Source organism: Medicago sativa, chromosome 7 (genome assembly GCF_051527215.1).
Source record: "Medicago sativa cultivar Bolivia chromosome 7, Bolivia_mono, whole genome shotgun sequence".
In the NCBI taxonomy this organism is placed as follows: Eukaryota; Viridiplantae; Streptophyta; class Magnoliopsida; order Fabales; family Fabaceae; genus Medicago; species Medicago sativa.
In genome coordinates this window covers 101743087-101769110 of record NC_140755.1, presented here as the reverse complement: position 1 = coordinate 101769110, position 26024 = coordinate 101743087, and the positions used below count along the sequence as shown (strand labels likewise).

The 26024-nt window shown below is 32.1% G+C and overlaps 1 protein-coding gene, 1 long non-coding RNA gene and 1 pseudogene across 9 annotated transcripts; 1 reads left to right on the top strand and 2 right to left on the bottom strand.

Moving 5' to 3' along the window:
• Positions 1-13402: 13402 nt before the first annotated feature.
• Positions 13403-14565, bottom strand: LOC146911390 (uncharacterized). Its single transcript, XR_015019686.1, has 2 exons — positions 14099-14565; positions 13403-13766 (listed from the first exon to the last, which is right to left on the bottom strand). It is a non-coding gene; the product is annotated as an uncharacterized LOC146911390 (long non-coding RNA).
• Positions 14566-17036: 2471 nt separating this feature from the next.
• Positions 17037-20465, top strand: LOC146911389 (uncharacterized; annotated as a pseudogene). The gene is made up of 3 exons (XR_015019685.1): positions 17037-17708; positions 18321-19584; positions 19699-20465. The product of XR_015019685.1 is annotated as an uncharacterized LOC146911389 (transcript).
• Positions 20466-20942: 477 nt separating this feature from the next.
• On the bottom strand, positions 20943-25266 carry LOC146911388 (uncharacterized). 7 transcript variants are annotated; one of them, XM_085724592.1, is made up of 9 exons: positions 25170-25266; positions 24942-25036; positions 23127-23397; positions 22778-22844; positions 22351-22420; positions 21856-21933; positions 21633-21760; positions 21370-21539; positions 20943-21271 (listed from the first exon to the last, which is right to left on the bottom strand). In XM_085724592.1, exons 4-9 carry the CDS (start codon positions 22788-22790, stop codon positions 21131-21133), a joined length of 600 nt encoding a protein of 199 aa, XP_085580718.1. In that variant the 5' UTR covers positions 22791-22844; positions 23127-23397; positions 24942-25036; positions 25170-25266; the 3' UTR covers positions 20943-21130. The 7 variants fall into 7 exon arrangements, 1 of the variants encoding a protein (XP_085580718.1); XR_015018142.1 differs by having other exon boundaries at positions 21641-21760; positions 21856-22420; positions 24942-25260; XR_015018143.1 differs by lacking the exon at positions 22351-22420 and having other exon boundaries at positions 21641-21760; positions 24942-25260.
• Between the last annotated feature and the right edge of the window lie 758 nt (positions 25267-26024).

Below are 26024 nucleotides of genomic sequence, written 5' to 3'. Positions count from 1 at the left end.
TCTTGCTCAAAAAAATAAATAATAAGATGTACTGTATCATTCTTCTCTAAATACAAAGCACTGTATCACTCTATCATTCTATTTGTTTAGATTTTTTTTACTAACCATATGATTTCTATGAAAACGACTCTGGTAATTCAATGTTCAACTGCGACTTAAATAAAGTTTTGTTAAAAATTGTTCCACCTAAAAATAAAGTTCTTATGGATAAGGATTTCATTCTTTCAAAAAAAAAAAAAAAAAGGATTTCATTAACCACTAAATATTCAATGGTTGATCTTAAATTTGAAATTTTCGTTTCTACTCCATTTTTTTAGTCCAAGGTCTTCCGTGTTTCGGATTTGTGAAAATACTTACACTCTAAATATTAATCTCAATAAATTACGAATTTAATGGGCATGCAACGTCGGTGTAATATTTTTACACTAACATTTAATGTCAGATTACCGTACTTCTATGTCACAATAACAAAGGTAATGTACTTAGAGGAGGAGGACAGGTCCTATTAAGGGCTACTTAGTCAGGGTCGCATATCGCTTTATTACTACCTCTGGTGTTCCGTTGGATAGAAGTCATGATGACAATGTCTGGCAACAACATATTCCTTCAAAGATCTCTATATTTGTGTGGCGCCTCCTTCGTAATAGGTTGCCTACTAAAGACAACTTGGTGCGTCGGAGGGTTCTCCCATCAGATAATGCGGCATGTGTGTCAGGTTGTGGACATCTGGAAATGGCTAAGCATTTGTTCCTGGATTGTGATATTTTTAGTTCTATTTGGTCTCAGGTTTGTCAATGGTTGGAGATCTCATTGGTATTTCCTGGGGATATTAGACATCATTTGCATCAATTTACTAACATGGCAGGGTTACCTAGAGCTACTCACTCGTTCCTGAAAATAATTTGGTTCATTTATGTTTGGGTGCTATGCAAGGAGAGGAACAACCAAGTCTTTCAACATGTGGTTTCTACTCCTCTAGTTTTAATTGAAAAGGTGAAACTAAACTCTTTCATGTGGATCAAAGCAAAACAGGCGACTTTCACCTATAGTTATCATGGTTGGTGTAAGCATCCGCTTCCTTGTATGGGAGTTATCTTGTAATTTTTTCGCTTGTTTTGTCGGTGACTGTGTTTTGTTGTTACCTGTGTTTTTTGGCACCTTAACCTTGTAAGTATTGTTGATTGGTTCTCCCTTTGCACGCCTTATGCGGGGTGAATCATTGTTGTCTATAATATATCATTTTAGCTTGTTGAAAAAAAAGGTGATGTAATGAATAGTGAATTTTTTTTGGAAAAATAAATAGTGGATTTTTTTTAACAAGTTAAAATAAATTATATTAACAAAACCACAACAATCCCTTCAAGACGTGTCAAAGAGACTACTAAAAATACAAGCAGTCTAATGAATAACAACAAAACAAAGATAGCTCATACTCAAAACATTAGAGGGTTCGCCTTAACCTGCTTAACTTTAAGCCACCACAAACAATAAATAGTGGATTTTGATCGTATGTCACAATGCATATCGTTTAAATCCATAAATTAAGGTCGTGTGCAAGCCAAAAGTATATCCCAATATTTTATTTCTTTTTTGTTCTAAAGTGTGCTAGCCAAAATCATGTCGCAATATTTTATCTCTTTTTTGTTCTAAATCAAGTCAGCAATATTATATTATAGCACGAAAAGAAAAGTCATGGATTTTTATTTTTTAGTAAAAAGCAATAAAAAATATTGCAAAACCACACAAATAAATTAACGCCGGTGTGTAAGACAAAATCGTGTCGCAATATTTTATTTCTTTTTTTGGTTCTTAAATCATTTATTTATATATAAATATTAATTTCGTTGGATTTAGATTGAATGTCTTTTTGGATGATTTTTTTCGTTTCATTTTTTTTGAAGGAATTTTTTTTTTCGTTTCATTGTTATGCTTGTTTTATTGGATTTTATGTTACTTAATTTGTTTTAGTTTTGCTTGTGTTCGATAAAATTCTTGAGAAAGACTCACTTTACATGTGTTTGACTAAATTTTAAGTAAGGTATGGTTAAATCTAACATCCTCTTGGTTTTGCAAATGTCTCGTCAATATTTAAGAAGAGACAAGATATGTTGACATCAGGTGTCAAACTTTATATTGACACCAAATCTTAGCCTTCCATTTAAGTTTAATCAAAGGCTCACAATTACTCTTTAAGACCTCAAGAAATCTCCAATTCTTTTGGTGTAGTTGAATCTTGCTCTTTATTTCTTTTATGGTAAACAAATCTAATTCTTTAATTATAATATTCATGTGCTGAAAATGATTTATTTCAAACAAAAAAATTATCATGATCAACAATGGAGGTTATTTTATGATGCTAAGAACTGATGTTAGTAAAATTCATCTTCAATAGTTATTTTATGATGATGAATAAATAACATAATGCTTGTTGGAAACAGCATCAATGGCGCAATGATGTTAGATACGTTTGATCGTAAAAGTAGATAAATTCAACACTGGTTATGGATTGATAAAGTCAACACTTTTTTTTTTTCAAAGTTTTTGGAAATTTTCCTCTTTTTTTTTTTTTGAAAAGAAAAAAAATTTGTCATCTATTAATATGGAAAATATGATATTTTATCTTTAGATTTAGTGTATGTGATTTAATTTTGTTCACCCTGAAAATGCTTCCTCGTTTTTTTAACTCCATGAGCAAAGAACAAAATCGGGTGCTTCCGACATTATGGTTTTTAGTTTTTGTCATGCATTGATCTTCAAAAAAAAAATTATACATTGAGGAGGAGATAATGATAGACAAGGATCATTGAGAAAGGTAGGAAATTGGTTCATCAACAATAAATGAAAAAAGGGTATGTGATGAGAGTCAAAACTAAGGAGATTATGAGATATGAGAGCCTTTGATTAAACTTAAATGGAAGACTAGTATTTGGTGTCAATATAAAGTTTGACATCTGATGTCATGACTCAATTGGTCTTCTCAACACCTGCAATTTATTTTCGTGGTTGGATGAATTTAAAGATTGTGGATCTCGATTTATTGTTGAGCATATCTAAAAGATTTTAGTTTAGTTGTTACAATTTCATTTTGGTTTTGTTACGCTTTAATGTCTTATGAAAATTAATTATGCTTCCTTATCATGTTGTTAACTATCATAATCATTTGTACTATCTTAAAGTATGGATGAAGAATGTGTCGACCTATTATCATTTTTTTTTTATTACAAATGGGGCGGAAGCGCAGAACCTATGATCAATTTGATTGTACTCAATGAATGAAGCTTATCTGTAAAAAAAAAAATAAAACAACAATGTTGATGACATTGTTACAATCTCTTTTTAATCATCCAATCATTATTGTCAGAATATTTTTTTTTTTTTTATCATTAATACATCATTTGTTCTCGTTTAAAATGCACCAATGTCTAATATCTAATGTCCCCTAAGTGAAACCCTTCCAGAATTAACAAATACTATAAGTTACTCCCTATGTTCCATAATAACTGAGTTTTTTGCTTTTTTCACACGTGTTACTCAAAAATAACGGAGTTGTTGATTAAATAAGTACGGAGTTTTATTTTATTTTTCGTTCTAAAGATGACTAATGTTATCACACGAATAGATATGTACGGAATTGTTGATTAAATAAGTATGGTGTTTTACTAAAAAAAAATATTTATCACTTTTTTACTTTGTCATATTAAAATATTTTAAGAAAAAAATTGATTCGATTGGTAAGATAAAAACCGCGAACCAAATCATGTGGTTAAATAAGAAAATGATATAAATACATTCAAACCAAATGCAAATTTTTTAGTTTTGATTTGAGTTAGTTTAGTTTACGCTTTTTTTTTTTATTGGCTTTGTTCGATTTTCAACACCACTATTTACTCTTCCTCTTTGCAATGTTGCTTGTTGTTCTTGCACGTTGCACTGCTTCACTTTCTTATTATTATTGCCCGTAACTTTAATTTTTGGGAATCTCATTGCAACATAATCACAAATATTAGTGGATATGTTAAACTTCAAATCACACACATATATATGTTTTTGAAGTATTCTAATGTTAGAAATATTGTGCTTGATTATTTATGGAGTTTCATTTTATTTTATTTTTAAAGGAGGAGTTTCATGTTTATTGAGTTTATGTTTATATGCTTTTATTGTCAAAAAATTGCTCATGGATTTTTCAAGTTTGAAATTTCTCTCCTTTAATTGTGAATCAAACATACATGTAATTAGAATCCTTCATTGTGGATCAAATATATATATATATATATATATATATATATATATATATATATATATATATATATATATATATATATATATATATGGGTTTTGTTACAAGCCACCCTTTGGTGGTGTCTTTTATCAAGTCACACCTTAAGGTGTGATTTTCACTTTTTAGTTATAACTTTGCTAAAAGACACCTTCATAAAAGTAAGTTGGTGTCTTTTCGCAAATGCTCATAGAGTAACTTGATAAAAGACACCTTCACAAAAGGTGTCTTCTATCATAACCCTATATATATATATATATATATATATATATATATATATAAGTTTAGTAAAAAGTGCCTAAAAGAAATTGGTAAAAAATATTTTTTATTAGTAAAAACTATGTGAATCTTTGAGCAACTGAATGTACTCCATTTTACACGCTCACAATCAATGCGTTAATTATGTTGCTGATGAAAAAAACTTCCTAATGCGCTGTTCTATTGCCCAAAAGTACTTTTCCATAGTTTTTGGCAACCATATATTTGATTTTTTTTTTTTGAGAGAAGCAACCATATATTTGATGTCTTCACGTCAATAAATTAAATTAAAAAGATGTGGGCGTGGGTTGAAGACTTGAAGTATTAGGTAGCCATGGAATCTAGGTTACAACAATGTTAATTCCTAATATAATCGGGGACCATGCTCTGATAATTGATTTTACTGCTAAACCAAATAAGCACAAGAATCTCTAGTTTTGTTCATGTGATGTTGCCAACGAAAGGGAAATGCAAACTAAAAGACATTATGGGATCCTATCGTGGGAGCCACACAATTAGTACCCTAAGTAGGAACTTTAATTTCTTTGTGGAGTGGTAAGTGACTAAAGTGGGATACATCTCTATGATTTATAATAACCGATGTGATGGTCTAATAATGAAGTGACGGTGATAATGTCATCTTTGTTGAGTAGGACCGTGAGATCAAGGGTCATTGACGGTTTGGGCCAGTGGCTAAGAAAACAACCTACAACTAAACGTGATTCCCGGAGGGCTGCCCCCACTGCAATTTACTACTTGTTACTAATGGATTTTGACATAACGCAGTTACAACATAGATGCAATAGTTGTTCTGCACCGTTCAATATGGAGTGAACAATCAAGATCTGACACTCTATAATTGTTAAAATTCGTGCTGTGAATTTGGAACCGTCTGATCACAGATTGATGGCTGAAATTTGTTACTGCGACAAACTGTATGAATTTGCTACAAGAGCAAATCCAGGTCAGTTACTAATAGGGTGATGAGTGATGACTTGATGTGTGATCACAAATCACTCTTTCATGATTCTGCACGTGTTTTAGCATGTAAGATTCTCATGCTAAGATGTTTCGTTTTGGATAACTATGTTATATGTGTAAAGTATTCACCGACATTGTTGATGATTAATCTAGTTGAGTCTCTTCTTTCAACCATATTTTTTCAATCCTCAAAACTCAATTAAAAGACTTTGCTTAAAGCATTCGTTTAATTTCATTCGGACCAATGTGTCAAGGTATGTGTCCTATCTCAGGTACTTGCACAATAAGTTAATGCTTTAACAATGTTGTGATTGTTCTCATATATGATGTGATGAAGTGGATCAAGTTTTTAATAACCCTCGTTGAACCATAACTCTATAGTTATTACTCCACAAAAACAACATAAATGTATTGTTTTTTCTCAACTTTCATTTTATTTAGATAGACCAAAATATCATTCACATGCTTTTGCGACGACTAATCTCACAACAAGGCAACTGATATTCATATAAAAAATTGTGTTGTTCTAACAGATATTTTTCTATGCGCAATGACTAGCCAAAGATCGGACTTCAACCAAATAATTAAGAGATTCAAGTATATAACCTTATACCCATTATAGTATAGCATTTTCATTTTGATTTTAACTCTAACTACTTTTGTTTGTTTTGTAGTATAGTTTTTGTTTACCTCGACTCTAAAATGAAACATATGGCATGTTTGGCTATGTAGACGGGGTTTCGTAATTCTCTAACAAATTTTGGTTATTTGATCAAAGTTTTCTCTTTTGAAGGATTGTTTGATCAAAGTTTTCTCTTTTTTTATTTGATCAAAGTTTGAAACTGTGAAACTTAATTTCTTTGGGAAATAGAAACCTAGATAGTAAATACCAGTATACCACTCCCACGATAGCTTTAGAATTGTAACACAGTCGCAATTAAATTGTCCTTTAGTGTGCACAAATGACCTAAGCCCAAAGAGGGAACACAATTAAGAAATTCGTCTAATATTTTCAGGCATGCAAATCCTAAACAAATCATCAAAAAAGAAACCGTAGAATAATTAATTAAGGGTGCGTTTGTTTTGGATTTTTTTTAAAAAAAAAATCTATTTTTATGAGTAGTAGGCAAACAAAAATAACTTCATATTTTTTTTAAAATCTCTAAAAATTAATCTCTATATTATTTTAACACAAAAATCTATTTTTTTTAAAGTTAAAACAAACGCACCCTAAAACAATTCAAAGAGAATCTATAACTAGCTAATCAATCAACATTTTTGTTTCCCTTCCACCAAGTGTGACGAAGTTGGACCTACCATATAGTATAGTTTTTTATAATCATGTCAATTAAGAGTTTTAAATCACTCTCCACAATGAGATGTAAATTACAATATCTCCAAACCATATCCAAGCCTAAATACAACCTCGCATTTTCGCATAAATGAATATTTAATTTAGAAGTTTTTTTTGAACTACGTGTCCTCAATACGCAACTACAAAGAATAATCACTCAAGGCACATATATAACCGTAGTAGGTGGCAAAACTCGATCCCAAGGAAAAAATAAGTTTTTTTTTTGGTATGATGACAACAATAAAAAAATGGTGATTATATTGTGGTAACAAAAATTGTATTGCTTAATTAACTATGTATTGTAAAAGTAAATCATAATTGACTATAGTAAATATATATATATATATATATATATATAGAATTGTACCAATATATATATATATATATATATATATATATATATATATATATATATATATATATATATACAAGCTAAGATTGTAGTAACAAAATTTGTCAAAAAAAAAAAAGATTGTAGTAACAAAAACTGTAGTATTGCCTAAATTGTTGTAACAAAGTATGTAGTATTGTTTAAAGATTGTAGTTTTGGTTTTGTTTTCTCATTTCTCTTCGATCAAAATAAATAAATACAGCTCAACGCAGGACAATAATTACCAAGTGTGGAAAAAATTATGGAAAATAAAAAGTGTTCCAAAACATATCCATTTTGCTTGGAGGATTCTACATGAAAAACTACCAGTAAAAAATGATCTGTTCAAAAGAGGAATAAATAGTGATCCATTGTGTGTTCTATGTGGGGAACATAATGAGACAATTTCACACCTCTTTATGGAGTGTCATTGGTCAAAGCAGATATGGTTTGCTTCCACTTTAGGTGTGGTATTTAATTCACATGATTCCAGGTATGTTCCTTTTCACAAGTGGCTAGAGGAAAATATTATTGATGTCGATGAGGATGTTATAGTTCATGTTCTGGCCTTGTGTTATGAGATATGGTGTGCTAGAAATAATAAATGTTTTGAGGGGACTGACGTTGATGTGGCTGCCACTATTCAAAAGGCACAAAGATCTATTGTGAATTTTAAGAGTGCTAGTACGGTGTTGGTGGAGACACTAAGTGGGGGTCCAATTTTACCAATATCTGATGTTCATTGGACACCTCCTTTTAGTGGTTTCTATAAACTTAATGTTGACGCAGCGAGTCCGATAGAGGGTGATAAGTGGGGTATTGGTGTTGTTGTGAGAGATTATGAAGGTGTTGTTGTTGGTGCTAGTTCTTGGCAAGTAGTTTCATTACCAGATTCAGAGGTTGCAGAAGCCTTAGCTATGCGGAAATGTTTGGAATTTGCAAAAGACATGTCTTTTCTGATTCTTATAGCAGAATCAGATGCTTTAAATGTGGTTTCAGCGTTGAATGCTCACCAACAATCTTCCAACTATGTTGGCTCTATTATCCGAGATTGTATTAGTTTTAAGGGTAGTTTTCGTAGTTTAAATTTTTTGCATATTAGGCGTGAAGCCAACCAAGCTGCTCATTATTTAGCTAAATATGCTCTTAAGAATTTAGATTGCATATGGGTCGAAGAAACTTCGCCTTGTATTTCTGCAGTCTTGGCATTTGATTTATTGCCAGACTTTCGTTAATGAAATTGTCTTTAACGTCACAAAATAAATAAATACAAAATATACAAGCTAGGCGGCTCCATTTTTAACTAGTTTTTGAATTTTTCTAATATTTTAACATGTATTCAAATTTTTATCTCAAAATTAAATGTATTAAATTTATTTTTGTTAAGAAAATATCATCTACTTTAAATTTGACGTTCAATTGGCATACGAATTGAATTTTACGAAGATTTTTTTTTTAGACAGAGAAATTTTGTAGAGTGTTGTTCCTTCATTCGATTAGAAACTGACTGAAGGAAAGAAGCAAGAAAAGAAAAGGCTCAGAAAAACTAAACCCTCACAACTCTACATGTCTGCAACCGCAAACCACACGCAAAATATGTTGCATGCCAAAATAGTAGTAATTTTTTTTTTTTTTGGAACAAGCTAAAATTATATATATAATACTCCCTCCGTCCCGCAATACTTGACATATTTGAAGAAAAAAAAATTGTCCCACAATACTTGACCTTCTCAAATTTTAAAGCTTAATTCGACAAGTTTACCCCTTAAAAGTGAAGGTTTAAAAATAATAATAATAAGGGCAATTCAGTAAAAATATCATTCTCTTTCTTTCATCTTTACACTTTTCTTAATCTGTGTGAAATGGCCAAATAGGTCAAGTATTGTGGGACGGAGGGAGTAACAATGAATCACCCTGCACAAGACGTGCAAAGGGAGAGACAAGCAAAAGTATTTACAAAGTCAAAGTGCCACAATGAATAGAAGCACCATCAAAACAAGCAGAACTAATGGATACCCATACACAGTAAATGATGTTTCCACCAGTCATGATAATTGTAAGAGAAAACAATCTGTTTTGATTTCAACCACAAAAAAGAATTAAGTTTGACTTTTTCCAGGAGAACAGAAGGATTCGAAGCCGCATTGTCGAAGACACGAATCACCCAAACAGATGCAAACCAAATTATCCTTAAAAAAAAAAAAAGAGAACTTAGGCAAACCCGCCATATGTAAATTTTTTTTAAGAAACTAAGATGAGATAAATTAATCACAACTTGGTCCCTTAAGCACAAGAAGTGCCTTAAAAAAACTAAGCATAAAATGTAAGTTACAATGGAATACCAACAAAGAACTCAACGCGTGAACCACAAAGCAGACACGCTTAAAAACAAAGAATTAACTAAAACAAATAAAGCTTCCTTAAAAAAAAAAAAAAAAAACTAAAACAAATAAAGCTAAATAGGAAACGCGAACATAATAGGGGATTGAGCCACCTAATATTATTTTAAAATTAGTTGAATAGATTTTTACTCTAAAAAATATTCTCATGTAAATTTAGTTTTTTTTAGGTTTTGTTTGAGAGTTTGAAGGGGAGTGGAAGAAAAACTTTAGAGGGTTGGAAATATAGAGAAAAATTGTAATTTTTTTTACATTTTTTTAAAAAATAAAATTTCAAAAAATGATAAATTAATAATTATGATTATTATATTTTTAATGGTAAATTTTAAAAATTTTCACATTTTTTTTAAAAAAAAATTAGAAAATAATAAATTAATACTTATGATTATTATATTTTTAATAGTAGAGTATGTTACAGGTAAAAGTGGGCAAAAAAACTAAAAACCCGAATTGAATTGTTGAACTGAACCGAACTAAACAAAAAAAAAAAAACTGAACTATTACTAACAATTCTGAAACTGAAACAATTCGGTTTAGTTCAAAACAGTTCGGTTCAGTTTGGTAACTAAAATTCGATTTCGTTTTTTCCTTTTCTTTTCAATGGTACTGATAATAACAGTTCAGTTCAGTTCGTTTTGGAGCAGTTTGGTTCAGTTCGAAATGCAAACAGTTCGGTTCAGTTCAGTTATTTTAAATTTAGCAAACAATTCAGTTTGGTTCAGTTTTCATCCTGAACCGAACCATGTCCACCCGTAATTACAAGACTGAGAATGTTTGTCATATGAAATTCAGAAATTTTTTTTTAGTGGAAATTCAGGTATTTTTTTAAGGGAAATTCAGGTATTTTTTGTCGAGAGGAAAATCCAGGTATTTATTATTATGTTCTCAAATAAAGATTATTACAGTTATTTTTTAAAGAAAATATTATTATAGTTTTTTTTGAAAGGAGATTATTATAGTTATTTTGTTTAAATTTAACTACACTTATATTTCAAAAAAAAAAAAAAAAACCCTACACTTATGAATGGTTTGATAAAATGTTATTTTAAAAGTAACTATACTCCACTTATGAATGGTGATTGAGCAAAGTTTGTTTGTTTTGTTTTAAAACAAAAGTTGTTTCTTGTTATCTTCAAATTTAAACAAAATTTTGTTACCTATGATAATAGTTCCATGAAAAGTTAAAATTCTATAGATAACATGAGTAGCGCTTGTTCAATATTTAGAAAATTGAAAATTGTTTGTCATGAGAGAAAGATAAAGCGCGCAAAAAAAAAAAAGGAATTTGTTGGAGTAAGAGCGTAGTAGCTAACAATTTTTTGCTACATATTAAATTTATTGGAAAGATAGAGTGTGTGGTAAATTGTTAGTGGATTAAAATTAGGGTATAATTGGAAAAAAAAGTGTGCAAAAATACAATTCGCTATTTTTGTGTTAAAATTCTAAAACGACACTTAAAAAGGAATGGAGGGAGTAACAAATAAACGAAGCTTCTAAATGTGATTATTTAATATATTTTTAAAAAAAAATAAGATATAACAATTCTTAAAAAAAAAAGTAACAAACAGATCATATCTTGTCACTCATATTATCTCGTCTCAAAATGTAGACAAAAAAAACTCATTTTCTTTGTCCCAAAATGTAAGCAAAAAGAAAAACTTTGATCCTATTTAATTTTTTTATTTATTTTTTTATTTATAAAAAGCGATTTTTTTAGAAAAAAAAAAACTTTTTCTTATTCTCATAAAATTAAATGCAAATTACATTCAATTTTCTCTCTCTTCTATTTTCTCCCTCTTCTATTTTCTCCATAACCAATAGTGAAAATTGTTTTTACGTCTTTATATGAAACTTATTTTAGTAAAAACACAAAAAACTATACTCTAAATTCTTATGTTTTAATTTTTTTTTTAAATTCTTATGTTTTAATTTTTTTTACATGATATTTTAATTTTCTTAATAAGTGTGATTTGAGTTTTTCTATAAAGATATATCAGAAAATAATAACTACAGTAGAAACTCTTTAATTTAATACTCGGTAAATTAATAAACTCTCTAAAATAATAAATTTGTCCGATCCCAACTTGGGCCAATGTAAAAAATTGAAAAACTCGATAAAATAATAAGATAATAATTTTTTGGGAGATCCCTTTATAATTTTCGGTCCCAAGAAAATCATAAATTAATAATTCATAGAAACTGAAAAAAAATATATTAAGAATACATTGAACACATTTGTTCCTCTTATTTACATTTACTGTACTTCAAAAGTCATTATTGATTTCCAATGCATATGAACACAGTAGTTACTAATTTACGTTGAGTCCCAATGTTCGCTGCAACATAATTCTAAGAGGCATAAACTAATTTGTCTTTTTGTTTGGTATGTACAGTATAATTACTTAAAAACTCTTTAAATTAATAATTATTAATTTATCGATAAATTAATAACTCTCTAAATTAATAAATTTCTCCGGTCCTAACATTATTAATTTATAGAGTTTTTTAACTCTTTGTAACAATATGTGATAAGACATGATTCGACATTTACAATTTGTAGTCTCCAACGAGTGATCGTAAATTTTAGTCCTATATTTAAACGTGTAGCAATAACTTGAGGGGTGACGAGGTGGATAATACTTTGGTGACATAATGTCACCGTGACATTAAATCTGGGTCACACAAAAGGTTGTGTTGTGTGGCCCAGATGTGTTGTATGAGTGACATTAAATCTGGGCCACACAAAGGTGTGTGTTGTGTGGCCCAGATTTAATGTCACGGTGACATTATGTCACCAAAGTGCCACCCACCCGTGAGGAGGTAAGGCAAATTAATACATGGAAATTCTTATCGGAAACATTGGAAGAAACAGATATGTTATATATGAGATCAAACATGGATTTTTTTTTTTTTTTTTTTACTATAGACCAATCCTCCAGAGCTTCAACATCCTATTACAATTACAAAATTGGTTGATTTAGGAAATTGTGTCATCAGCTCAATGAAATCGCCAATACCAAATGAATCTCCCATAAGGTTGACGCTTTCATCGTCTTCATTAAATGAATACATGCAATTCTCAACAACAACATTCCTATAAAAAAAGGAAAATCCCATAAGCTTGAACTTTAATGACAAAAAGTTTAGAATAAAAGTAAAATACATGAAAGAAATTCGTACCATAGCGTAACTCGCATAAGTTTTTGAACGATTAATAGTATAAAAATTAAAAACTCCTCAATTTTCAACATTTTTGCATAAACTCTCCAAAATAGCTTATGAAAACACTTTAGAACTTATAGCTTATATGAAACAAATTTGATTTTAATAACTCCAAGATTCTCTTCATCATAACATAAACTCAATAACTCAGGTGGAAAATCAAACATGAGTGAACATGCAACGAGTGAAATCGCGGCAGAGAATCAAAGAATGAGGGAAAGCACGACGGTAACACGATCGGAGAATCGGAGACACCGATGAGAGAGTTTCCTTCAAAGACAACATGTTGGAAACCGATGTCTAGAAAATTGGAGGGTTAGTGAAAAAAATCCAAGACTTACGCAATATCATTATTAGAAAGTGATTTAAAACACAGAGTGGCTGCAACCATCACCAAACTAATCTCATTACGACATGAATAACAATTTTAATACCTCTTTTATTATTCAACATCAACATTAACTTTAAAGAGCGCGCTCGTAGGCAGTGGCGTTGCCAGGAACCTGGACCAGGGGGTTCATACTTGCGAACTTTAATTACTAATAATTATAATAATATATTTAATTACTAATAATTATAATAATATATATTCAAAAAATTACAGTGCATTCAGTGTACCTTGTAGTCAAAATACTTCATATGCATACTCTACAATTGCTCCCTACGAGGTGCCATCTTCTGAAATCGTTGAATAATCAACTCCTTATCAACCTTTTTGAACACATCTCTCTCAATGTAAGTCACAAGACAATCGTTAGGATGATATGATGACATTTTCGGCCGCTTTCCAGGATCGGATGGCAGCTCTTCCAAATTACATGGAACATGTTGTCGTTGTCGTTGAGAACTAGATCCTTGCTCAATTGATGGTAATCTCCTCTTAAAAAGTTTCTCCATAAACTCCTACAATATTCAAAACAACAATTTACACAACTGATAGCAATATCATTGTTTTTATTCTGATACATTTGTTCCATGAAAAATGCCTATACACAAGCAGACTAGCAGTATACACAAATTTATACAGTATGTCAGTATTCACAATTTTCTGAATCATAAACAATCAATCAGCAAGCAGTAACAACATGTCTGTATTCCCTAAACTAAACAATCAATCAGCAAGCAGTAACAAGTTACTAACAACAAGTCCCAATTTTAAAGAATATAACAAAAACCCCCAAATTAGAAACCCTATAATTTCAAAATTCCCAAATCACAAATTTCTGAATCATTACCTGTTCTGAATCACAAATTTCGGTGAAAGCCAGAAAGGTAGTGTGGAAGAAGGCACGGTCTGTTGGTGGTGCGCGTGCGGTGGGCGGTGGCCGAGTTCGTGTGTTCGTAGTTGAGAAGCGCGGAGATGCGCGGTGGTTTACAACAAAGAGGAAAGGAGATGCGCGGTCTGTTAGCTTAGTGGTGGTGGGCGGTGGTTTTCCGGCGGCAGATCTCAAGGCGGCAGATCTCAGGGAATGAAGAAAGGAGATGAGAGTGTGTAGTCAGTAGAGAGAAGAGAAGGTTAGAGAGAGGAAATAATAAGAAAATGAGTATGAGGTTTGAGTGTTAGAAAGACTGTCTTGGGTCAAGGTGCAAAAAATTAATTCCAGGGGGTTCAAAGTACAAATAATATTGGGGTACTGGTGTAATTTTATTAAGTCCAGGGGGTTCAGTTGAACCCCCTCACTACTATGTAGCTCCGCCCCTGCTCGTAGGGGGGAATCAAGAAGATGGATACAAAGTGGTTTTTCCTTTCAAAACTAGCTTAATTTCTAGCATGACAAATATCACAAGAACTAAACAAAACCAATGTCTTTAAAAGAATAAAAGAAAACCCTATCGCCTTCAAAATGAACACCCAAAAAAGAGTGAAACCAAACATACTTTGACCAAATGCACCTCTTAAAAATATAATAAATATATTTCTTCGACCACATTTTTTTTAAGAAGTCAAACTAATCATCGAACTTGGCACAAAAAAATTGAAACTAAACTTCAAGAGGAGCACACAATTCAATCGAAAACCAACACCACAAAACCAACCTAAATGGTTTCTTTATGAATAAGTGTCTACTTCCTTGGGAAGCTATCTTTCAAAATCCACCTGTCAAACCAACCAAGTGAACATTTTTGAAATACGTGGAAGGTTCCAAAGTTTATAAAAAAAAATAATTAAATTAATCCATCATAGATTATATCTGAATAGTAGGAGATTAATCTCTACAGTTACGTCCGGAAACGGCGCAATCCATCAATTTGTTATTCAACTCGGAGCGTCTTGAAAAGTGACGAGCAAGTAAAGTAAAAGAAACTTGTATATTTCATTGTGTTACTTGTTCATTTCACTCACCTCGTTCGCTCATTCATTCGAGTCACAAAAACAAACCAACCAGGTTCACTTTCTTTCTTTCTTTCTTTCCATTTTCCTTTTGTTAATGTCTTTTCTTGTACTATCATCTTCAAATATATTCATCCATTTATTTATTCATTTTTGTTATTATTATGTATACTTGGTCTTGATGTTTTACCCTTTGAAACTTGAAAAAGTATGTACTGTAACTGTATTTGTGCTAAGTTAGGGACAAAAATCAGATTGCAAGAGAACTCAAGGATGATTCAAGTGTTGATTAAATGAGTAATCAAACATATTCAAATAGGTTTAGTGTTGCTGTTAATATTATGACCTAAAGAGGCGAGATGATTCAAGTGTTGATTAAATGAGTAATCTCACACATATTCAAATAGACTAACGACTAACATATTGAGTAATGATAGAACCCCCTTCCTTAAACGAGTAAAATATCGATTAATGGAAGAACCCCCTTCGTTAAACGAGTAAAATATTGAGTAATTGAAGAATCCCCTTGTTTTAGCATATGAATTTCTTCATGTAGAATATTAAAACCAGAATAGACTAACAACTGATTTTCAGTAACAGAAAGCCATAGCATTTAACATTTCTATTGCTTGCTCAAAGGTTAACAATTACTGTTAACAATTACTGATTCACCTTTATCTGTTATCAACAATCCTTAACTTGTTCAACGTTTGTTCTCGTGCTACTGTTATGTGTGTGATATCATAGGGAGAAAGATACATGTAATATATTCAGGTCTTTAATATTTCGATTAATTGTTTACCGTATTTAGTTGTAATGTGGGTGTGCTCAGTCTTCATGTTGTTAATCAATGTGCTTGTTTGTTTTCTTCTGGTTTTCACGCTTTATTTTACTCTTTATCGATTGCATGTTCTATTTGGTTTTGTGATGGTGTGTTAATCTACAACAGTTTAGATTGTGACCTTGCATTGAAGTGGATCTGGGGTTGCTTATCTTGTTTCTTGGTAAACATAATTCCTCACCTTTATATAAGGGTTTTGTTTTTAATATGTTATTCGTTGGTCATTGTTTGGTGTATTTATGTTGAAGCTGTGTCCAGAATGGTGTCTTTCAGAAAAACGTTGACAAATTTTGGTTTGAGAAAGAAAAATAATAGATTTTTATGTGAGATACTCCCTCCGTCCCTATATCTAAGCACCCATTTGATTTTATTTTTGTCCCTAAATGTAAACCCCTTTTCAAATTACTAGATGCATTTATTATTTTTTTTCCTAAACATACCCCTAATTAATACTACTAACTTGTCTTGAAATATGAAAAGTTAAATTTAATATACATACAAACAAATGACAATTTGGTAATATTAACACACAAAACAGACACATTAATTACACTGACAACATTTCTTAAGAAATGTGAAAAATGTAAAGGGGGGTTACATATAGGGATGGAGGGAGTATTTAGGTAGCCAGGTTGAGATGATGGTTTCAATGTTTTATCGTATTGGCAATTTTTGTAGTCTTAGATGTGTTAATTTTTTGGTCCAGTGAAAAAATGTTTTAACTGTTACAATCCTTTTGGCTAATGGAAGATTTCCTTACCTGAAAATTGCTCGTATATAGCGAAAACATTTGAAATCTAATATTTTTTTAGATACAAAATATGGAGAGGGTTGTAAATTTAGAAAACAAAGTATCAGTTCCTACCTATGGGATGGATGGATACCAATAGTTTCAAAATCTGAATTCCTTCATTAAGTATGGTGCTTTGAAAAACCGGTGGCCTTGTAAATATGAATGGGTAGTGAGTAACACTGTATATTACTTCTATGCCCAGTTACAACTCATGTTTGAAGTATGCTTATTTATGATGTTATCTAATCTGCATTTTTTTTTATAACATTTCTTCTTTAGCCTTGATTTGAGTTTATCGTTATCAGGTTTTGTTTTCCTATATTTCTCGCATATGGGATCCTTTGAGGAAAACGATAATGGTATTTTCATGTAGCACGCGTCTTATGAAGGCCTTGAATTGTCCTCGAATAGGTCCTGAATACCAGGCAGAAATTTCTTCCATGATTAAGAAATCGGAGCAGCTTTCACTTCAAATGAATCCTTATGATTCAGAATCTATGCTTGATAGACCATGCTCCTTTGAACTTGGTTTGCGCCGTTTGCCCATGTCAGTCACATGGAGTGATGCTGATACAACCCATGTCAGTCACATGGAGTGATGCTGATACAAAAAGTTTTGTACTAGGTTTTTTTATTTTTGGGAAGAACTTTATTCAGGTAAAAAGATTCTTAGAGAACAAAGGGATGGGGGAAATACTTTCATTTTACTATGGAAAGTTTTACAAAACTGATGGATATCGTAGATGGTCAGAGTGCAGGAAGATAAAAGGGAGAAACTACATGATAGGACAAAAACTTTTTACTGGACCAAGGCAACGTGAACTATTATCTCGCTTGATTTGTCATGTCCGTACAGAATCTCAAGATGCTTTGTTACAGGTATTCAACTTTGTCATCTCACCTCCATCTCCTCTGTTAATAAACTGCATAAGTAAACTCCAGTTGCCTGATGATCGGCTTTCCCTGTATGATTGTATTTTGTGATTTCAAAATTTCTTACATTCTCCCATGTCTCTTTTCTGATACTGTCCTCATTCCTTTACAAGTTGTAATATCGATTTTTCTCAAAAAGAAAAAAACTTTCTTTTTGAAGTGCAGTGTTATTTCATGACAAAGATATTTTTGTTTATATGGTGCACTACATGTATAATGATTGTCTGTCATATTTTATGGACTTCTTAACCATGTAGAAGAATAGAAGTCGTTAGGAATAAGGGACTCCATATCCTTTGGAAACACCTTTTAATTATGAGCTTCAAGGGATGATTAGATTGTTTCTCTTGACCCATTTGATGTTACAAAGTGAAAACGTCACTAGTTTATGGAACATGTTATTTCTTTAATATTACATGATATGTGCATTTGATAAAATGGTAGTGACGACGGAATAGCTGAGCGAATTATCATTTTTTTGTGACGTACCATGGTTATTTGAACCTCTATGCCTATATCATTTATTTCAGTCCTCACTTTGCTTATATTTATACTCAGGTTTCTACTTCATATGTGGAGGGCAGAACTTCTCTAGAAGAATACATATCTTCTTTGAAGTCTACTGTTGGACTTGGCGTTCTTGTGGAAGCAGTAAGTATTGGTAAGGAGAAGGGAGACCTTACTAGGCTTAGTGTCGAACCTGGGAAGAACAGTCGGGAGTTTTCAGCACCGAATTGCAAAGCTTTGTCTTCTCTTGGACCGAGTGGTATAATACAGTCTTTAACAGGTAGATTTCGGCTGAGCAAAAGCAAAAGCAATGAAATCTTCTGAGAAGCTGTTTGGCCCCGTTTACTAGCAAGAGGTTGGCACTCTGAGAAACCAAAGAATCGAGGCTATGTTACCTCCAAAGATTATATGGTTTTTCTTATTCCTGGCGTTCAGAAGTTTTCGAGGAGAAAACTTGTGAAAGGTGATCACTACTTTGATTCTGTTAGTGATGTCTTGAGCAAAGTAGTAGCTGAACCGAATATTCTTGAGCTTGAAGAAGAAGCTAAAATTGGTTGTTGTAATAAGGAAGAGCCACAAAAGAGATCAAATGAAGATGATTTATCTGATGATCTTTGTCAATGTCGCCTCAATCCCCGATCTTCTAACAAAAAAGATCATATCAAATGCATGGTTATTGATACCACTTTGTTGCATGGCGAAAAGCCATCTGATCTAATGGAGTTGAAATCCGTTCCTATTAATTCAGTGCATAAAGTTGAGGTAGATGCTGCTGGTAAAAGATATAAAGGGAAAATATATACGAGGAAATTAAACCATAGCAAGGATATGTCCAACATCGTTAAACAGAAATCAACAAAGTCAACAGTTATAGATACCAATAGACTATTGAAGGTGAAACAAATGAGATATCCGCCAGTTGAATTTGAAGATGCTTCTACGATGACTACTGGTCTTCTGAGAGAAAGTAAGGGTGTCTCTTCAACTGATGATTTACCAAGGATGGTGGAATCTGAGATGTTGATATGCGGCAAAATGAAAATCAATGAAACAGATAGTTGCAGAGGTGTATCCAAGAGTAAAAAAGAAGCATATGAGCTTCTTGACAATGATGCAAACAAGATGGTCAATAGCCAGGAAAATCAACACGCCTACATGTTTGATGATAATCGACTGAAGAGGATCAAAAAGCATCAATTCAATTGGAGAGTACGATCAAGTGATTCTAATCATGCAGCTGTTCCTATTAAATGGAGGAGATTGACTGCTTGTGCCAAGGCAGAGAAAAGCTGCATAATTGAGAATTCTTCAGGAGGTTTGGGATCAGACAAACTAAGATTCTCTCGGTCTTCTAGCTTTCTCGTTCGGAGGAGATTGACTGCTTGTGCCAAGGCAGAGTAAAGCTGCATAATTGAGAATTCTTCAGGAGGTTTGGGATCAGACAAACTAAGATTATCTCGGTCTTCTAGCTTTCTCGTTGCCAACAAAAATGTTTGTGATCCAATTAGTCAGCAGCAGAATGAAAGTTCAACTGATTTTTCCATAGACAGAAGTGTGGAAGAGAATAAAGAAAAGAGCATTTGCAACGACAATTATCAATATACAAGTGGTTATTCTGCACCTAATGACGATGAAGTGGTCATTCTGACCAAAGCAAAATATGAATGGTTGTTGCAGAGGCTTGACCGAGCTGATAAGCTTGAAGGGAAGATTTTACAAATCCTGAACCTTCGACAGAAACATCAGAAGAATTCACCAAAGGATATCAATAGAAAAAGAGATGAAAAAGTCATCAAGAAGCAACAGGCTGAAGAGAAGAAGGCTGAAGAAATCAAAGTGAAACAGGCTGAAGCTGCCAAGGTAAAAGAAATGCAAGAAGCAAAAGCTTTTGCATCTTCCTATGGAAACAAGTTGACCTCCACTTTCTCTGCACCTAATGACGATGAAGTGGTCATTCTGACCAAAGAAAAATATGAATGGTTGTTGCAGAGGCTTGACTAGGCTGATAAGCTTGAAGGGAAGATTTTACAAATACTGAACCTTCAACCGCGAAAAACTGGCATTTTCGATAGGATAACCACTCAGAAAGAACATCTGTTAAATTTGTAAATTTCCGAGAAATACATTACTCGAGAACATTTGGGCGCGATGATAACCAATCCCTTTAGTTCTAACAATCTCCTATTTTTAATGATGACAAACATATTACATGATACTTGAATTATGCGTTTTTGATCATTTTTTCTTTACATGGTTAACACAATTCAAATACATGGTTAACTACGTTTAATTGATGGTTAATGAATATGGCAAGATATTTGCACGCCATTAATTGTAGATCATAAACAATATAATGTAATTAACCGAATAAACCAAATATTTGCACGCCATTAACTATATACTATTTTTAGTGCCCTCGTGAGCTTGTCTCAGTTGGTAAGGACTAAACATAATATATGCAAGGTCCGGGGTTCAAACCCCGGCCACCACAAAAAAAAATATATATACAATTTTTAGTGGCTGTGAAAAAAATTGTGAAAAAAAAAACTTGTTTAAAAATTATAATAACTAGACCATCGACCCGTGCTAACGCACGGGTCATACAAAAGAACAAATATAGCTCAAATATGAAAGTAAATACTTTACTTGAATCGAAAAAATAGTATAATTCAATTCATAAAATAAATTGCCACAAACTTTTTTAATGTACCATATTAAACAATTTCCATGACATCGACCCAGTTAAGGTAACATAACATATAAATTTAATGGATTAGTCTATTGAAGAAAAGAAAATCCAACGTTTGTCGACATAAAAATAGTACCGATATGCAATAACAACAATACTATAAAACAAAGTGCTACACATTACGGAAAACTTCTCTGTAGACCACATTTGATGTCACATCAATATCTTGGCCGTCCTCATCACATGATCGAAAGTACCAATCAACACCAGTTTCGACCTCACATACAGTGGCAAGTACCGAACCTTGACACACCTGTAAAAAAATTCATCACCTTTTGCATAAAAATCTTGAACATAAATATTGACTGGAATATAAAACGATATTTAAAAATTTCAAAAATAGACTGCTACCTGAGCTGACTCAATCATACTTTTGATTGTCATTCTCTTGGTGTTACCCCAGTTGAGTATCAGCTTAGTCCCAAAAAACTTTATGTGGATGCATTGCTTATTACCTAATATTCGATTGCCATTAAGTATCAGCTTAGTCCCAAAAAATGCATCAGCAATTCCCATTGCACCTAGTTTTAACAAAGTGAACATCAAGTGAAAAATATTTTTCTAGTTCATGGGTGGATGTTAGTAGAAAGTAGAAACAAAAAACAATGAAATACCCAAATACCTGTGAGTCTTGCAAAACTGCAATATCAATACAACAGTGGAAGAGTTGTCATGGTTACCAAAAATGCTCACAATTTTGTCAGCATGTTCACCCCAAAGAGAGCAATGCAAACGTTTGTTTCTGCAATCAAATATTAGGTAATAAGCAATGCATCCACATAAAGTTTATCAAAATTATATTACATGAATGGGCCACAAATAAAATACAAATCTTACTTGAGATCATGTAAAGTGAGATCAATCACTATGCTCTTCCTGCCCTCCTTTTCCGTTTCCCTTATGTTACCACTTTCACTTACATGACCAATAACATTTGATATTACACATTCAGAAAGTAAAAACAATTGTAAGAATTTTCTCAAGGAGTGTAGAGAGTTATAACTAAATCTAGGACAATTGCAAAGTTTAATAGCTTAATTACAACTAAATCTAGGACGATTGCAAAATGAATCCTAGTAGTAGGAGAGACAATGGACATAATTCATTAGCATATTTTGAGGAAGAATAAATACAGTAGATAAATTACGCTTGGTATTAGTGTTGTTTTGCAATAGGAAAAATTACGTCAGTTCCTTTTATGATAGTTAACAAAGAAATCCTATAAGTTTTCATTTTCACACTGTAACATAACACAAACAGAAAATCTTAAAGTGATTCAAATGTTGGATAAGATAAAGAATAACAACCGATTCAGGATGGATTTGGAATAACCTATTCAGGATGTCAGCCACCAATTCTCTTGTCCAATCCTCAAATTTCCTCAAGACATTTTTTGTATAAGCTGTAAATATAATCAACAGCCATATATGTGCCTTAAATGCCCACAATCCTAATGTAGACCGTACACATTCCCGTCACAAAACAAAATTTTCTTAAAAGAAATAAGTTAGAACTCACATGTCACTAACTTTAAGCCATAATAGTATGCACAATTATCAACTTATCATGTCATTATAATTTCAGAAGTTATCAAACTATAGTTGCCTTTGGTCAGTATTCAGTAGGAATAGAAGTAGCATTGCATCACATGTAAAGCTTAGAATCAAAAAACAATATATCATTCTCAACCACCATATATGCAGCGATGCTCAATGCTAAATGCATCCGAAAACAACAACAGGAAAATGAACCAACTTACCCAGCCTGACCATAATTAGCTGGACAAATAAAACCTTCTGATAATGAACCTAGTATGCCAAGGAACCCTGCAAAATGAGACTGCCAGTTATGAGACAAACAAATCATGTGAGTTGTATTAATTTATGGGGGTCCAAAAATGTCCAGCTCAAAGTGCGCAGGCAAAGCCAACAACCAACAAAATACACATGATTACAAACACATAGATAAGACCAAATATGAATTTTTTCAATAAAGTAATGTTTCATATATTTGAAGGCACAAAAAATTAACGAAAAGGAACTCAGTATAGAGCCCATTAAACATATTATGTTTATGCAATTATAAACAAAAAATAATAATATACAAACCTCAATATTTCTAATTAGCATGTGAAAAATTGACTATGAAGTGAAGATGAACAATCAAATAATGTGAATGGGAGGCAAACGAATTGCAGATGAATGTGAACGGAGACTGATAATTTCCTTAGCGGCAAGATACTTAAGGACGATTGAAAGGTAAATAGGAGCACTATAATCGACGGCCTTAACTTATTTGTTGGCCTTAAGAAACCGATCGATATTGCTAATAGAGAATTGAAGGTCAACCTGTCTGCTCCTAGAGTTGGCCTAAGCTTACCTGTTTTAAATCAGAACAGAAAATAAGTCCACCAATAATGACTTATATTAAAATGGATAAAATAAGAAAGGGAGTAGTAGTAGGCAGTACAGTTCCTAAACTTGCAGCAGGCAGTATAGCTCTTAAATAAGAAATGGCTTGAGCTACTTGCAGTGCTTATTATGATGGATAAAATTATAATCTTAAATGATTTTTCTTTATTGCTTTGCTTTAAGGAAATTCTCCATTGATACAGAATTAATTGGACACTAAGACTTTGTCTTAAGGCTTCATCATAGACAATAATCATTAGAGTTAAATATAAAATGAAGCTAAGTAAGAAGAGTTTACCTGCATCAATAATTGATTCAAGAACACCATTAATAACACAGATTCAACAATTACTACCTTCAAATATGTTCACATAGTTATGAAAGATGGCTAGAAGATTACATCCAATACCTCTATTTATTTTCTATAATTTTTTAAAGGCTTGTTTGCATAAGAAGTTCCTCGATTTTAGTTACAGACTGTCACCAAACCTCTGATATTAAGCAATAGTAATGATAGAACATATGCAGTAACAGGACATATTCAGCACATACTGTTGAATGCTTGAGAAACCTGTGCTGAGAGTAAAGATTGCATCACCAAGGAAGTGTGAAGCTTGTATAGTAACAAAAGAGGTAAATGTCATCGTACCATTATGTTCATGGCAAAAGTGTTAATGGTACTAAAAAAACATGAAAAGTGCAAGTATGTATTGTCAACATGCTAACAAACAGAGAAGAGGAACAAAAAAATAAAATCTCCAGGAATATATGGTCACATCACTTTATACGAAGAATTAATTTTTTTTAAGGGAATGTATTAAGAATTCATGATGCTTACAATAAGAGCTTATCTAATCTATAAAAAGAGTAACGTGTAAGTAACAAACCTGTAGCTCACAAATCATAAGCAAATCCGCAAAAAACACACAACCGGAACTAAAAATAGCTCTTAAAGAAAGGTTTGCATACAGATGCTTATACACAAATTTGCAATCGTTTCAAAATCAACATGAACCCATCAAGAGAAAATTTTGTAGCAATGACATGATCTAATAACAATGACCACTTCAAATGGTATTAGAAAACAATAGTTAAAGAAAAATTAGCAAAAATTCAAAGTTATTGTTTTATTAAACTTATAAACTTGAATTACAACAAAATAAACTTGGAGCATCCTTCCAAGCTTGATCCTCGCTTGGAGGCCTTGGCGGCAGGTACTGTATTATTAACTTTTAGCAAAAATTCAAAGTTATTGTTTTATTAAACTTATAAACTTGAATTACAACAAAATAAACTTGGAGCATCCTTCCAAGCTTGATCCTCGCTTGGAGGCCTTGGCGGCAGGTACTGTATTATTAACTTATATCGTATTTATAAACTTGAATTACAACAAAATAAACCTATCTATTTCATGCTAACAGTAGCACGATGGTTTCAAACTGAATAACATAAAACAGAATGGTATCTTTATTCTAACAGTAGCATGTATTTTGATATGACAAAATGACTTACATTGTTCAAAATATCAAATTGCATGACGAAAGCACACGTTCCCATCAAATCTGTTCGCGTAGCCCGATCGAATGTGACACCCAATTCAGCTTGATCTATTAATTTGAGAAACAAATAGGTTATGAAAAACTGGTCAATTAGAGAAGAAAAATGCTTTAAGTTATAAAAATCAAAAACTGGAAATTAAAACAATGATTTCTATGCAGAAGAAAGACATTATAAACCAACCATTCAAGCCTAGCAAAGACGACACGGCCTCTTCATGGTTGTGTGCAGTTAGTGTACTGTCAAGGGAATACATGTCCAAACTCACCAAACATCATCTATTATTAACATTATATATAAAACATAAATTTTAAAAATTGAAATCAAAATGCGAAGAATAAAATCACAGAGAATTTTCTTAAATCACACATAAACTAATTTTACGAAAACAAAAAATAAATTTCACAACAAATTGAAGGTTACGATAAATGGATAAGAGAATTACCCTTCTGGCTCTTTTCTGCTTCCTTTATCCTCTTTTTTTCTTCGTTCTCCCTTTTCTTGATCTCACGCTTCAGTGCACTGTAAGCAAATTAACAACAAAAGTTAAAAAAAATGGTGAAAACGATTTAGCGATGAGAAAGAGATTCGGAAGAGTTACCTTTTGCTTATAGTTTCGCCGCGGCAGGAGCGGTGGCCGGAGGATCGGAAGGAGGTTGTTCCATTGGAAGAGAGAGAGAGAGAGAGAGAGAGTTGCAGGGAAGATTTGGATGAGAGAGTGAGATAGAGATTAGGGTTTTAGCAAAAGGGATACGATGAAGAAACGATGAAGGAAAAGGAAAAACGATTTGCTGATTGGGCAAAGCCTGCAGAAGAAAAGCGGTGGTGATGATGAAGAAGAAACGCGTTATGAAATATTTGGTTTCTATTTTTTTGTTGCGGATTTTTTTTCTCTTCTCTTGTTACTATAGCTATTTCGTAATTAAGGTTTAGGTAAGGGTTAAAATAGTAATATTATTCGCTAGGGCTTAGGTTTAATTAGGGCTAAATTATTGGCATGGGTTAACTTTTATATATAGAATGATAACTCATTAACAA